The 16,464-nt window shown below is 46.9% G+C and overlaps 1 protein-coding gene across 1 annotated transcript in view; it reads right to left on the bottom strand.

Moving 5' to 3' along the window:
* Positions 1-1,532: 1,532 nt before the first annotated feature.
* The window catches only part of TRPV3 (transient receptor potential cation channel subfamily V member 3), a 35,606-nt gene continuing 20,674 nt past the window's right edge, over positions 1,533-16,464 (bottom strand). The window contains 10 exon segments of the mRNA XM_025476076.3: positions 1,533-4,922; positions 5,217-5,296; positions 6,384-6,430; positions 6,432-6,497; positions 7,792-8,066; positions 9,338-9,404; positions 10,885-11,050; positions 13,014-13,087; positions 14,907-15,008; positions 15,622-15,780. Coding sequence (XP_025331861.3) covers positions 4,828-4,922; positions 5,217-5,296; positions 6,384-6,430; positions 6,432-6,497; positions 7,792-8,066; positions 9,338-9,404; positions 10,885-11,050; positions 13,014-13,087; positions 14,907-15,008; positions 15,622-15,780 — 1,131 coding nt within the window. The 3' untranslated portion in view covers positions 1,533-4,827.

A 16,464-nucleotide genomic window follows, 5' to 3' on the forward strand; every position in this document is an offset into this window, starting at 1 on the left:
CCAAACCTACAAATCTGTGTTATTAAGATAACCAATGTGATTGGAAAAGTGATTTATTTATAAATAGGAAACACACAATCTTAAAGGTGTAAGTTACAAAATATCTTTAAGAATGTGATTTTTCACAATATCAAGAGCCATAAAACTGTTCGTATCCATTGACCTCGGCATCCCACTCCCATAATATATCTTACGACAGAGGTTTCTATCCTTTTACTATTGGTCCACCCAGAATGTTCTCATGGATAGCACATTCCTAGATTATAAATGGAAACTTATTTGAGCTAGGATGTACATTATGTACAATTCCCATTTCTTTGTCACTCAAGAAGACACATCCCAGTGAAGGATGTTACTCTAGGAGTCTTTTGAATTAAGTAAATAACTCACCAAATGCAGCAAATCACTCATTAATAAATTATTTGCAAGTTCTGCAACCCATCATGACACAGCAGTGTCTTGGCAATCAAGTTAAAAACTGCCATCCTTATGAAATAGCTCAAAAGAATTTTAAAAATGCATATATGTATGAGTTGGCCAGTAATGATAGTATTATCATTGCTTCCTGACAAAGATCCTGTGAAGTGGACAGAAAGGATTTATATTTTCTGGTCTCCACAGGGAGCCATGATTTATTTATTTATTTATTTTATTTATTTTATTTATTTATTTATTTTATTTTATTTTATTTTTATTTTTTCTTCCAAATCTTACTTTTTACTTTTTTTACTTTTTATTTTTTTTTATTGGAGTTCAATTTGCCAACATATAGCATAACACCTAGTGCTCATCCCACCAAGTGCCCCCCTCAGTGCCCATCACCCAGTCACCCCAACCCTCCGCCCACCTCCCCTACCACTACCCCTTGTTCATTTCCCAGTTAGGTGTCTCTCGTGTTTTGTCACCCTCACTGATATTTTCACTCATTTTCTCTCCTTTCCCTTTATTCCCTTTCACTAATGTTTATATTCCCCAAATGAATGAGATCATGTAATGTTTGTCCTTTTCCGATTGACTTACTTCACTCAGCATAATACCCTCCAGGTCCATCCACATGGAAGCAAAAGGTGGGTATTTGTCGTTCCTAATGGCTGAGTAATATTCCATTGTATACATAGACCACATCTTCTTTATCCATTCATCTTTTGATGGACACCGAGAGGAGCCATGATTTTATATCTACACAAAATAAGTTGATAGCCAGCAGGACATGATGGATAGAGCACTGCTTGGGGGTCATGTGGCCTGAACTGCTAACACTTTCTGGCTGATTCCTTGGGCATCTCATTTCAACTCCCTTAGTCTCCTTTGACTCAAACTGGTTCTGGAATTGTTGAGTGGTTCAAATGGGGTACTGGCCATCAATACACTGTCAGATGTAAACGTATACAAAGGTGACCTAAATGTCTCAATGTGCTGACTCTGTCCTAGGACCGATAATACTATTTCAGGTACAAAAAGTGGGCTTCTTCTTCTTTACAGACCACCCCTTGGTCTTCATGGTGGCATACCTAAGACAAGGATAAACTATGATCATAACAAGGCAAAATAAATATTTATTAGAAATCATAAAAGCACTTCTTCAAAGGTGCTAAAATGTTCTTACTCTATTTGTGACTAGTTAATTAAGCACAGAGTTTCACACACACACAACACTGAGAACAAGTATGTGAATTAAAATTTACAATGATCAGGCACATTCAATGAGAACGAGGTGACAAGTCTATGTTTGGGATCAAGATCACAGTATAAACATGTAAATCAATGCAAAACTCAAGTATGGCTTATAGACCGGGATAACGGCCCATCGACCCAGGCCCCGCCCGGAGCCAGAAGACACAGTTCAAGCAGGCCTCAGGGAAGGAAAGGGACTTTAGTAATACTGGACTCTCTTAGGCAAGAGCCTTCTAGGAGCTTAATACTTCACAGTACAACCTTGTCCACTTTCTGCTACATCCCAGTGAGGAAGGCAAGCACCATGTTTATTCTTAACATACATCACACGATGTCAAAATAATAGATCCTTCCTAAGGCAGTGTAGGCAAAGGAAAATTCTCAGCCACAGCCATTATCTGAGCATGGGAGATTCCATCCTTGGGAAATGCCCACCCCTTAAATTACTGAAATATAAATCATGAAGTTTTAAGATGTCCCAATATGACCGTGGATTCAGTGCGGTGTGTGTGTATGTGTGTGGTATGTACACAGCTATGTGCACACTTGAATTTCAAATCTGTCATAGGGCTCACTGGGACAATGGAAACTGCCAACATGAATCATCTGAGCAAAAAGCCTTAGCCGCCTGACATAACATGTGTGGCAAGCACAGAGTGGAGTTCAAATTTCCTGAATGTGCTAAAAAAACAAATGGTGCTGGGAGATACCTGTGGCCCAGGAGTCAGAACACTGCAGCTTCAACAGCTCTGATGTGACTTCCTGCGTGGTTTTAAACAAATCCATTTTCCTTTCTGGGCTTTAGTTTCCAGGTGTAAAATAAGGGAACTGATTTTTCAAACAAATGATCTTTGACTCATTGCTTCCTTTTGCCTTGGTAAACCTACCAAGGCCCAGATAATCTAGGCCAAAACCCTTTGAGAGATGAATATGGTACAAAAAATGTCCCTGCCAACATATTCCATCCAGACTCACAGAGAACAGCTCTCCAGATGTGTGAGAAGACCAAGATCCCATTATAATTTCCATCTGCCTCACCCCCCTGTCCTAGCTTGTATTCAAGTCAGAAATGGAGAGTTGTGTGACTTTATCCATTATTATCCAAATCAAAACAATTCTGAATTCCCAGACCATGGCACCATGGATCCAAATGGCTGCCCTTCAGACCAGGACATTTGCTTTGGCGGTGTACAAGTAGGGGACTCCAGATACAGGAGGCTGATCTCCAGGCTAGAAGGATCTCAAAGTCCATCCATCTGATTGTAATCTTTAACAGCATCCCTAATAAGTTCTACTTAAACATCCCCAATATCTGGAGCAGTTGCTAGACTGAATGGAACCAAAATCTTTGTCCTTGAAATTTCCTTGGCACCATTCCCACCCATCTGGAATGCATGTGCTCCTCCTGCCTCCATGATGATCCTCCTCCCCCAATCTTCCCTTTCCAGAGAACATGCCTAGTCCCTGCTACCCCTGCTCACAACCAGAGCTTGATCTGAGCACCACGGCTTAGAGCCCTGGTTGGCTTCAGCTGAGAGTGCAGAGGCTGCCGCGGACTGTGCGGGTCTCAGGCTCATCCTCGACCCACCTCACCTCTCCCAGCCCCGGCCCCCAAGGGGCACAAAGGCCAAGCGGCCACTCACCCAGAGAAGTTGGCACACAGAGCAGCCCAGAGTGGACTGTTTGGCCAGCACTCCTCAGTTTGCCTCACGGCAGATTCACTAGCCAACTGCCAAGTTGTCTAAAGGCCAAATTTAGTTTTATGCCTTTTAAAATTAAAATTCATGGTTAATATCTTTATAATTCCACCTCTAAAATTCCCACATGAATCCTTTTACCAGATACCTAATGCAGAGGGGATTTTATGGTTGTTTAGGTGCCAGTGACCCAGAAGTCTTCCATCCCCACTTGACCTCTGTTCCAGACTGACTCTGTGTAATTTCAGGGGGAGGAAATCAGAGGAGAAGGCTCTAAAAAGCAGCCCTATGTCTTGGCAAATACTCCTTTCTCACACTCCTTCCCCTCAGCCTCAAAATTCACAGTTAACAAAAATATTTAATACCAGAGCATTTCAGGTAGTTTGTTAAATTCCTCCAATGAGAAATACTGACGTAGAATAGTAACCTCTGAGATTTAAGACCATATAAACAGAGCAGCTGCTATTTCTGTGTCAGACGAAGCCACACTCCCAGCTGGGAGGCATGTGTGATGACAGGGCCAGGACAAGGACAAGAGCCAAGCTCTTCCACCCAGGTCACAATGGCCCACACAGACCCTGCCTGTCACATCTCCTGTGGACTTTTTTGTGTGTAAAGAAAAGCTTTTTGTCCCTGCTCTGGCCACCCCAAGGCCAAGTATATAATACTTATATGCAGCCCCAAATCCCCAAATCTGTTTCTCAGCTTTTAAAATGACATACTTCATCTGAAGTAACTTTCCTCCAAAACTGAAATGTCTTTTCTCTATTGAAAATAAAAACCCTGTGTTAATTAGTCTACTAAAAACGTCTCTCGGTTTGAGACAGTTGGAGCCTTGGGGTCCCAAAGCACCCATTCCAAGGGTAGTTTCCTGTTCCCTGAAGGGATTGGGAAGGGCAGTCCCATAGTTCAGTCCTCTCCTCCCCTAGGACATCCGACTGAGTTCAGCGCCCTGTTTGTTCTGGGATGGGATCAAGAATCTCTTAAATTCAGGAGACCCAGTCACAGGAAGGGAGACAGTGGAATGTGTGGGCCCCACCCATCAAGCAGATGTTGTCAGGAAGGAAATTCTGTTCCCCAGGCCTCTCTGCCCCTTCCCTGCCACCCCTCTCTCCAAGCCAAGCTGGCCTGCAGTTGCTGAGCCCAGTGGCCTCACCCTGGACTTCAGGGAGTCCTCCCAGGCTCAGGGCTGCCTGCTATGTGTTTGCACAAACCCTTTGCTGAGTAAAGAAAAAAAAAAAATCCAAGGTGTTTCCCACTCAGACAGATCGACAGCCTCTCAGTTCAGCCACGCACTCAGTGTAAAGGTGCTTTCCGTTCCTGGGCACTCAGGCGAAGGCACCATGGCTCTGTAGGCCTCAGCGCAGACCCAGGACCAAGGACCCAGGACCCAAGACCCAGGACTCAGCCTGCAGCATCAGACGGCCCGTGCTCACACCAGCTCTGGATTCTGCTTCTACACTGAAGTTTCCGGAAATTCATCTATTTCATCAAATGCATTGAGGGTGGTTTTGCTGTTGCTCCTGGAAGAATCTTGGATTTTGTTGAAATCTGCTTAAAAATACAAAACACCAAAAAACACCAAAACCACTATTTTAGAAAAGCAATGCTCTGCAACGAGGGCTTCCATCTCCAGTGTACCACCTAATTCTTTTTCACCACCCAATTTTTAAAATTTATTCCAGCTAGGGTTGTACAATGTCACAGCTGAAAAGGACCTGAGAACCCATTTAATTCAGCCCTCGCATTTTGCAGATGGGGAAAATCAGGGCCCTCAGACACAATTTGCCCAAGGTCACATGGCCAGACAGGCATGGCCATCAGACTTCCTGACAGCAACAGTACCTGTTCGTCGCCCAGGCCCTGGGTCTTCATTGAGGAAGGAGACATGCGTTTTCCATTCAGTCCACTTCACCTCATTGATCCTGCAAGTGTAATAATCATTCTCACTACTTCTCAGTTGCACCTCATTAAATGCAAACATGGCATTTAGGGTGTTCCAGACAGCTCCCCTCTGTCCATCCTGGGGATCTGGGACCCTGGCCTCACATGGTCATGTCAGATTTTTAGAGTTTGAAACCCAGGCAAGTCTCCATTTCCCCATACTTCTAGGGGTCAGTCCCCCTCCCAGTGTGTGGGGCCCAGACACTGTCAAAGGGACATCTTCAGACAGCAACAGCTGTGCCTTACTGGTGAGAGGCAGTCCCTGGGAAGGAGGAGAGATGGCCCAGGCTGAGATATGATGGTGTGAGGACTAAACTTGAAGAAGTTTAGAAGTTTAGAGTTAAGGGTTAGGGTTGTACTTGGAGAAAGTGGTTAGGGTTCAAACCCCAATAAGAATAAGCAGAGTCTAAGGCTCTAGATTGCAACTGGAGGCAATGGTTTGGCTGAAGTTCACATTCAGGGAACATCTCTAGGACGAGGGTGTGGACATGAGAGATATTGTTTGGGTAAGGGTTATATAGCTGGGAATGGTGGTGAGCATGGTAAGGTTACACGCAGAGGGCAGTGTGTAAGGTCAGGTAGCCAGACAGGGGAGGGAGAGGTAGACTCATCCGAAAAGTCGGTCATGGCATTGGCAAGTACTTTTCAAAAGCCAAAAAGCTTGATATCTGTCCAAAGTCACTGTCTCACTTTCCATTTGACAGTGACAAAACATGCCTCAGGTCCCCTGGTGTCACACAAACCCACACAGGGTACAGAGAAGGACAAGAAGTGCCAGGCCGGCAAATCTTTCCTAAAGCAGATGCTGGATGAGGGGAGGCCCTGCGGGCATCGGCCAGGGGCAGAGAGGCGAATGCTGCCAGCAGTCTCCTTCCCTCTGCCTTCGGAGCTTGAGAAGCCTTGTCCCAGCGCCAGCGACCCCGCAGGAGCAAATTCCATGTCCTGAGCAAATTCCATGTCACCGGATTGGGAAGCAAGTGGCAGCACTGTTTCTCTGACACCCACTGACTCATCTCCCTTTCCCCACCCAAAGACCGCCCCCAAGGCCCCCCCACCCCCCTTTGTTACCGCAAACACAGCCGGAAATCTTCCTCTGCTACTTTACACAGCTCTCCCCATCCGGAATCTGCTCCGCAGCCATTCTGGTAACATCTTCTCAAACTCCAAAATCGTCCTGGCTCTCTGGGGACATAAATAGGCCTAATCAGGCACATCAATGCGGAGCCAGCCCAGGAACACAGCTCCGTGTGAATGTGCAGGCAGCCACCCCACCCACCCCCGCACACACACACACACACACACACACACATACATGCACACCTGCCACCAAACAGCCAGCTCCACCTCCACTGGATGCTTAATGCATAGATCCTGAGGGTTCAGCTATTCCACAGAATTCAAAATGAAAACCAGGAAGTTTGGGAAAGGTATGAATTGCTTTAAACACAACATACAGGCGCCTCGGTGGCTCAGTGGGTTAAGCATCTGCCTTGGGCTCAGGTCATGATCCTGGGGTCCTGGGATGGAGCCTCATGTTGGGGTCTCTGCTCAGTGGGGATCCTGCTTCTCCCTCTGCCCCTCCCCCCACTACTGTGCTCGGTCTCTCAAATAAATAGATAAATAAAATCTTTTAAAAGAAACCACACAACATAAACAATGTTTCTGGGAGTCCAGGAGCTTCCTAACTCCTGGGAAAATATTAGGATCCTGGGATCCTACGGTGAAGAAAGGTGCAGACATGACATAGTTCCACCCGCATGCCAGGCTTGGAATGACCTCAGCAGTTTTGCTGTCGATAATTTGTCAAGTCTCTTCTGAATGCAATCGACAAACCCATTAAGAAGGCCATAATCATTGGAAACTTCCATGTGTCAAATCAAAGCTTTTCTCCCTGTTCTTGCCCCATATACCTCAGTTCTACCTTCTGGGGCCACAGAAGGAAGCTGTTCCTTCACAAGTAGCTCTGCAGATATCTGAAGAAACTCTCACCTTCTTCAACCCTAGTCCCAATACCATTTATTGAGACACAGTTTCCAGTCCTCTCCCAGACCTGGAAACCAGCTCTGGACCATCCTGTGGGTTAGTGTCCTCAGTGTGTAAAGCCCCCAGCATGTAAGGAATGTTGCAGCCAGGACTGAGGAGTGCAGAATGGTCATCTCCATTGCCCTATACCCTATACTCCTCTTAATGCAATCTATATGCAAGTCGTATATCAACATCCACATATCACACCATTGACTGAGCAGAGCATGCCCATATGCCTGAGTTTGTCTCACATGTGCTGTTGTCCAGTCACATTGCCTAGACCTTATACTTAAGGAACCTAGACAGAGTTTCCCAGAACCTGGCCAACCACGCAGAGCTTGTGCAGATTCCCAGGCCCCGCCGCAGATCCACTGGCACAGACAGTTGTCAATACCATGTGCTGAACTGAGTCCCTGTGAAGACCCCCATGCCGAGTCTCTGCCAGGCTCACCTGTAGACGCCAGATGCGCTCACTCTCCTTGGAGACATTCTCCACTGTTTCTCCCATCAGGGCAATGAGCATGTTGAGGAGGAGGACAAAGGTAAGGATGACATAGGTGATGAGCAGGAACAGAAAGAGGATGGGGTACTTGGAGTTCTGCTGTATGTTCAGGTCACCCAGGCCTATGGTGAGCTTAAAGAGTTCCAGCACCGCGTCACTGAAGCTGCCATAGGAGCTGCAGTCCTTGTTGTCACTGGGACACTTCTCGATCAGCGAGGCTAGGGCTGGGAGGACACAATAGGGTTTCTCCTCTGGCACTGTGCCTGGCTAATTACCCAATAAACTCATGCATACTTGCACATACACACATGCCCCCCCCCCCAACACACACACACACACTGCAAGCCTACTGCCTCATCCCCTCTGGTCATTTAGATTTTGCCTCTAGCCTCAGCTTCCTGGAAGCTTTACCATGCGGGTCCTCTGCCTTGATCTCCTGCAGAAAGCCCTTCCTGCCTAATGAAGCCCACACTCTTCTCTCCCTCCTCTACCCTGCCATTCAGCCCTTGATCACTCACAGCCTTGCAGAGTTGCCAACTATAATCTACATGTATCCCTAGTTCTCCAACTTCCTGTAGCCTGGGTCATCTCCTCCAAAACCATAAGGTCCTGAGTCTCTTGTTCATGCTCTGTAGGGAGATTCCCTGGCCAAAACCTGGGCCCTTTTCTTCTCTTCCTTCCAACATGCCATAGCAGTGGCTCATTGCTAAATGGATAGATGGATGGATGGTCAAATTAATCAGTGAGTAAATGGGTGAATGAATAAACAAGCTAGTGAAGGAGAAAATAAATAAGCACACCGTGGCCCAGCAAAAACCAGAAGATGGGAATGCTGCCTAGTTTCAAATGCCAATGATCATGAGGGGGGGTGGGTAGTGGTGGCATAGGGGCATGGGGGAGAACTGGCATGGGAAAATACAATGATACCTCTCTATGTAGAAGTTAGAAATAAAATCAGGTTGTACAAATGAAGAGACTTTAAGAGGGGGCTCCCCATCCCCAGTCCAGGAGAGCAGAGGCTCCCACAGATATATCTGAAGCAAACTGCAAATAACATGATGTGGGGGAGCCAAAGGAGCTTACCTCAGTGCATTAATTTACTCCTATTTTTCAAAAACCATCAGTTACATTTCTGCAAACTTCTTAGCTTCCCTTCTATAAAATGGGGCCAAAACCATCTGCCAAGCCTCTCTCAGGTTGTGAGGGCCACATAAGATGCTGGATGTAGACGTGGGAGGCATCCACACAGTGTGGGTAGACAAGAGTGACAGGTCTGGTTCTAAGCCTCCATTACCTTATGATCCAGGATGATGACTCCCCCTTGGTGGAGATACTGAGACAAGTAAAAAGACAATGCTTGGAAAATGCTAAGCATGGCAAATGCTCCACTGGTAGGTGACATAACTTGCTGAGGTTGCTGTGTGCTTTGTCATTTTAACATCTGTATAAAGTGCTTTACAAATGTGGAAGTTCCTATTATTTATAAATCAATTACCTACTCCAAATCCAAGTAAGAACACGATATATACAAATAAGAACTTCAGAACATCATGCAAAATGACCTATAAAGGGAGAAACATGATTCAAGAGTAAGCTTTGGTCACATATTCCCTAGATCCTGATCTCCTTACTGCTTCCCACCCTCACCCAGCACCCACCCTCACCATGCCTTCCCTCAAACCATTCTCCTTCCCCTAGCCAAATCCTGCTGGTGCTCCAAAGGTCTCCTCTGAGCCCCATCTCCTCCAAGAAGCCTTCCCTCCTGTTCCTGCTCCCTTCCCTCCTCCCTCCTGGAACACAGTCTGCCTCTGTCCTTCATGATTCAGCCCATACATGAGCACATTTTTTCAGAGAGTCTCATGTCTAAAATCCTCACACTTCCTGGGGGCAGTGATGTGCTGGAACCAGCTCACGCCTGCTCGTAAGAGCTGATGGTTACATTTTCATCAGTTTTGTAGGCTGGTTGTTAAACAGAGCCATTATTAAAAATTAAATCACATAAACTTATAATTAAGTAAATTATAGTAAAAACAAAGATAATAAATATTCAAACCTCATCACTCATTTTATAATTACCTAAGCTATTAGGGCTATCTACATCTCTGACAGCCATGGCGTACATACTGTGTAATGAGTTACTGTGCATCTCTTTCCAACTCTGTGTTCATCGATGCCATAGTGGTAGCTGGAAATCAACCATGGAAGGATTTACACCATGGAAATTTACACCATGGGACAAATCATAGACTCATTACTTTGCAGATAGTCTAGATCTAGATTTGACAGTAATGGAGAAAATGTTAAGGCAGATTAAACTTTAAAATGTGTCCTATTCCTATCTGCAGCTGTTGTGTCGTGAATAACACAGTAACATTAATGAAATAATCTTAGGATATTTGAAAACTTATCCAATTCAGCAACTAAGTGGCTCCCATTGTTGACAAACAGGGGAAGTTCCCACATAAGGCTGCACTGCTTCACTTTCATCTTACTCCTTAAACTAAACAACCACCACACTGATGTTGCAATAACACTCTGTCACTTGCAACCACAGATCAGCAACAGACAGAGGAGTCCAGCAAAAATCAACCAATTGTTCTGCCACATTCAACTAGGTATGTGGAATTTATAATAAATAGCATTATACAGTTCATTATTTGTTAATGATGTACTACTCATCCTTTCCATAATAGAACCTATCATAAACACAATACCTGTGCATGTGTAGGCATTTTTCTCAGAGAGCTGGCTGTTAATTAGTTACCAGCACACCACTGCCTGGGGGTGAGGACCAATTCTCCATACAGTGTATTCCTTCCGTGCCCAACAAGCCCAGGTACCTGCAGCCGTTTTAAGGTCTGGACACTTAAAGCTTGAGCAAAGGGAGACAGTGCTGTTTGGGAGAAAGAGCAGAGGCTTGCCCACAGGACCAGCTTCTTTTGCTCTGCAGACCTGTTTCCCCATCTGAAAAACGGCCATTTCCTGAGGGTTCCCCCACTGTGGCGCCTGCATGTCTGTGATGCTCGGAAGCCTCCAACGCACCTTCTGGATCATGACGCTGTACATGCCCATGGACTGGAATCCCCGCGTGTAGTAGAGCATGTTTGCCCAGCCCAGGGCCATAGCCAGCACAAGGCAGGCAAGATACTCCTTGTAGGCAAACAAGTACAAGAAGACAGACAGTACCACGAGCACAGCCTGGACAAAACTGTTCAGGAGACACAGGAGACAAGGGCCTTACTCACTCCTCCTCAGCATCAGGGTAGACACTCAAACCCCAGCCTCCCGTAAACCGTTGCCCCCTTCCCTGTGCCAGCCCCCTGGTGGGTAATGCTCAAGTGACTGGTGAGGCTGCCCCAGGCCCTCTGGACTATGTCTAAGATCCAGCCTCGCAGATGCCATTGCCAGGTGTGAGTCAGAGCTTGCAGTGGGCTGGCTGCAGCTCACCGGGACTTTCTAAAAATACAGACCCCTGGGACTCAAGGAGATTCTGGTTCAGAAGCCCATATTTTTTAAATTACCCATGTGATTTCTGATCCCCCGCATAGATCAGGGAACCATTGGGTAGACTAAGGATACAGTACACGGTTGCATTTTTAACAAAAATGCCAAAGGCTGACAATGTCTATACTTAAAAGACAATCATAACAAAAGTCCCCCACATCCTACTTTTTAAAATCTTTTTTAAAACTATAATATATGCTAAATGGTAGATATGCTAAACAGAGACTGGTTGCATAACAATATGAATGTATTTACCAGTATTGAACTGTACACTTAAAATGGTTAAGATGGCAACTTTCATGTTATGTACATTTTACTACCATTAAAATCTTTAAAGTTCAATATATAACAAGCAAACAGGATTAAAATCTACTCCTAAACAGTGCTACATCATCAGTTATGCAGACGTCTAGATCAAAAGCTCCGTGGCTTATAACTTCAGACAGTCTCCACGATCATAAAATATCTAACTAAAGTTAGGACACAGGCAAACTTGTTTCTCTTGTGCAGCGAAAAGCAAATGTTTGGGTAATCGATGCAGTTTGGATTGACATAAGGAAATATGTATCTACCTTCCTCATCACTAAAAAAATATGTAAGAAGCAGAAGAGCAGGACAATGATTGGCGCCTTTCATCTGCACTAAATCCAGTGGTTGTATAAATGGATTCTTCTCTGGAATTATCATATTTTCTCAAAGGTGGGAGACTCCCATGTGGCTTCTCTCATGGGGCAGGGCTGCACCTGTTCCATCCACTTACTGCAGTAACTGGGTACCCCACTTGCCCATGGAGATGAATTCTGTTCATGACTCTAGAAGGAAGGTACCTACTGGTACACCGAGGTATCTGGAAACAGTGGGGCAAGATTTAAAGTCCTGTAGATCCAGCTTCCCAAATGCTCAGAAGAGGGACTTTGGTGGGATCTACAGAGCTATAGAGACCAACATTCTTCATCCTACCCTGCAAATCCTGCCCAGTTCTCATGGCTGCAGTGCTGAATCAGCCTCTGTCCATTTAGAGACAGGGGTCACGTAAGCCTCTGATGTCAGTTGCACATGACCTAATTCGGAGAGGCTGCTGAGCTGGGCTTTCTGGCTAGGGCCCTGTGGTAGCCAACCCTGCTTTAGCACAGGGTGAGGAGGACTCAGAGGCTGGGAATGGCTTCGACACCACTGAGGCTCTGCCTGACTGTTAGTTGCTCACTTCCCTGCTCTGGGCTTCAGTTTTCATGCCTACAGATGAGACTCGATGATTTCTCTAGTGCTTTCCAGTCCGATCTGATGGAGTTCAAGATGGCAACCTCTAGACCCCATACAACTAGGAGGAACAGGCCGGGCTATGCCTTCATTAGGAAATGAACAGCGGGGCTTTTCTTCTTCCTGCCTTCTCTGCCCCACCTGCCCCCTGGGGCTCTGTGGCAGGGTGGAGGACAGTCATCACTGTGACCTGATGGTGGGCAGTGTACCAGAGTCTTCTAGTCCTCTCCGTAGGCACCCACAGGTTTCTCTTACTAGAAGTGAGAGGAGGTCCCTTGCCATCAGACAATGGCAAAATGACTGGGACATGGTGATGTGGGAGAAGGGCTGTTCCAGACAACACAGCAGCCACCATGCAGGACTTCAGCCCTGCCTGTGCAGTGGTGACCAAATGAGACAGATCTACTTACAAGACAAAGTGAAACCAGGCATCAGAGAGAATGGATTGCAGATCTGAGGGTCTCAGCAGGAAGATCGCGATGCCCTGAGGCCAAAAAGGAAAGAAAAGCTGCACCCTCTCCATGCCTCTCACTGGAGGATCTGAGGAAGGCCGTGTTTCCTCAGGACCAGGACTCAGTGAGGGGGAGGGTGTGAAGGCCAAGCCAGAGCCTAGGTGAGGGATATGGAAGGGTCCTGTGCTTGGGAGCAAAGGCAACTCCAGGCAAAGAGTGGCTACACCCCCAAACCTTCTCACATCTCTTACTCTCCCCCTCATGCTCACCCAGACTCTGCAAAGCAGCACAGTCACGCAATTCCCTGCTATTCCCCAAATACGGCCTAGCTTCTAAAACCAAAAACAAGAAACAACAGGTACTGGTGAGGATGTGGAGAGGAAGGAACGCTTGTGCACTGTTGGTGGGAATGCAAACTGGTACAGCGTGGAAAACAGTGTGGAGGTTCCTCATAAAGTTAAAAACAGAACTACCCTGCCATCCAGTGATTGCGCTACTGGATATTTGCCCAAACAATATAAAAACACTAAATCAAAGGGATACATGCACCCCTATGTTTACTGCAGCATATTTACAACAGCCAAAACTACGGGAGCGGCCCAAGAGTCCCTGATAGATGAATGGATAAAGAAGATGTCCTCTCTATATACAGTGGAATATTAGCCACAAAAAAAGAGTAAAATTTTGCCATTTGCAATGACATGGGTGGAGCTAGAGAGTATCATGCTAAGTGAAATAAGTCAGTCAGAGAAAGACAAATACCGTATGATTTCAGTTACATGTGGAACTTAAGAAATCAAACAAAGGAGCAAAGAGGAAAAAAAAGAAAAAGACACAAAACAAGAAATGAACTCTGAACTATGGAGAACAAACTGACGATGACCAGAGGGGAAGGAGTGGGGAGGATGGAGGAATTAGATGATGGATATTAAGGAGGGCACTTGTGGTGAGCAGTGAGTAATGTAGAAAATTGTTGAATCACTATATTGTACACCTGAAACTAATAGAACACTGTATGCTAACTACACTGGAATTAAATTTTTAGTTTTAAAAAAAGACAAAAAATTATATATGGCTTAGTTCTCCCACCTCTGAGCCTTTTTTAACGCTGCCCCCCATGCTCACCCTATAATGACTTCCTCTCCAATGTCCTCACGCCAAATCCCACATCGCAAACTAAATGCCCTCTCTGCTTTCAAGCTTTCCTTCCTTCTCCTGTCCCCACACAAGCCATCTCGCTTCCTCTGAGGGCTGGTCTGAATCCCACACAGGTCCCTTTTCGTTCTCTATTTTAAAGTCCAGGTGTTTGTGTAAAATCTCCTACAAGACTGTGAGTTCAAAGAGGATAAACTTCCTCCCTCCCTCTCACATCCCTCAGGGCTCCATATACAGAAAGTGTTCAGAATATCCCTGTTGATTCATTGGTTGGATGGATTGACTGATAAGCAATTGACTGAGAGACAGATGGAAGGACGGAAAATGGACGAAGGATAGAAGGACAGTGAGGAAGAATGCTAGGCATTCAGATGAATGGCTGAGTCAACAAGAGAGGTGATGGAATGGGTGAATGGAGGGACAGGAGGATGGCTCACAGTGGCTGAGAAGGCAGACAAATGGCTGATAGATGGACAGAGGGATGAGGGCTGGAGGGATAAAGAGGCAGGACAGACCTGCTGATTTATTTATTCTCGTTTTGTAGCTAAGAAATCTAAAGCTTAGAAAGGAAGCAAGGCGGCGCCTCCCCAAAGCCCTCCGCCCTCCGTCCTAAGGCAGAGGGGAGTGGATCAAAGCAGGCCTGTTATCTCCCTGCCTGCCTTGCAGCAAGTCCCGAGGGCTTAGCAGCCCACTCACCTCTTTCACAGAAATGCACATGGCCCAGATGAGCACGAACATCCTTCCTAACAGTTGCAGCCACCCCATCTTGTGTGTCAGGGCCAAGGGGTGTGGGAGGGCCTGGGAAGAAGGGAAGGAATGGATGGGTGCAAGATGGGGAATGAGAGGGCGGGCAGGGGTAATGCCAGCTTTGGGGGTATGACGCACATACACATGCAAACCCTCTAGTTGAGCCAGAAGCCAGCACGGAGCCCAATCTCTGTATAGTGTGAGAGAAAGAACAGCAGCTCCCTGCCCGTCCCCACCCACAGTGGAACCCAGGACTCTATAGTGAGGAACACAGTACTGCCCATGCTAACAACCCCTCACTCCTCAGTGTCATTTGTTCATCTGAACCCAGCCACTCACAGGACGCTCAAAGCCAAAACTCCGTGCCCCGTGTAATGGATGGAAACTGAGGCCCAGAGTGGGGGACGCCCCGGCTCCTCTCATTTCCTGTGGCCCAATCAGCTCGAGACTTAGGTGGAGCCTGGATCTCCCAACCTTCCAGACTTCCCTCACAATAGCTAAGCACTAGAAACATACTCAGTTCCCTAGAAGCTGTGAAGGGTGACAACTGGGGAATGCCGTGCAAACGTCTTGGTCATTCCGGGCCTCAGTTTCTTCATCTCCCCCAGCTCATTCCAAGCTCCCGGAGCTCTGACCGCCCCCCCTCCCTCCAGGGGCCCCGTACCTCCTCCTCCCGGGGGCGGTAATAGGAGACTAGAGTCAGGGTGATGTTGTAGAAGAAATACAAGCAGAAGGACAAGAAGAACATGTACTTGGCGAACTTCTTCCACTTCATATGCAGCAGCGTGTGCAGGGGCTCCAGGGTCAGCATCTCGTGCCGGTTCTGGGGGTAGAAAGCCACCAGCACCTTCAAGGCGCCGCATTCCGAGGCAGCTCTGAGTCAGCACCAACCAGGCAGACGGGGCAGTCTCTCCCACGGACCGGTTTGGCTGGAAGCGTTGGGAAGGTAACTTCCAGCCCCTGAGCTCCTTCCCAAAGCCCCCAGGCAGCAGTCAACCCCTATGGGAGCTGGGCTCCAGCGGGAGGACCTGCTGCTCAGCGGGGAGCATGGCCTATGGGAGGGAAGGGCCGTCACTGGCCCCAGCTCGGCCCCCTCACTGTGTGACCTCGGGAAGTCCTCCAACACTCCTGGGGCCTCAGTTCCCTCATCCCTAGAACTGATATCAGTCAAACTGCCCTACCAACCAGGCTGCTGTGAAGGTCCAGGGAGACCCCAGACAAAGCAGGCTCTGGTAAGCGTGACTCTTAGTAACATGTGGACGATGCAGATCCAATCTGCTGCCTCACTTCCCCCCAAAAGCTGAAAACCTCTCACTGCTGATCCTCTCTCTTTCCCTCCCACTTCACTGATTTTCCTCCATCTTGCCTCCTCCAGGAAGGCCTCCCTGATTGTTCTAGCTGTGCCTTTCCCTGGGGGAAGGGGAGATTATAGAACCATTAAGGAAGAGGGGGAGAGACGAGATGGAGAAGACCAATACCAATCATCCCACCCCCACTCTCACACTGC

Source organism: Canis lupus, chromosome 9 (genome assembly GCF_003254725.2).
Source record: "Canis lupus dingo isolate Sandy chromosome 9, ASM325472v2, whole genome shotgun sequence".
Classification (NCBI taxonomy): domain Eukaryota; kingdom Metazoa; phylum Chordata; class Mammalia; order Carnivora; family Canidae; genus Canis; species Canis lupus.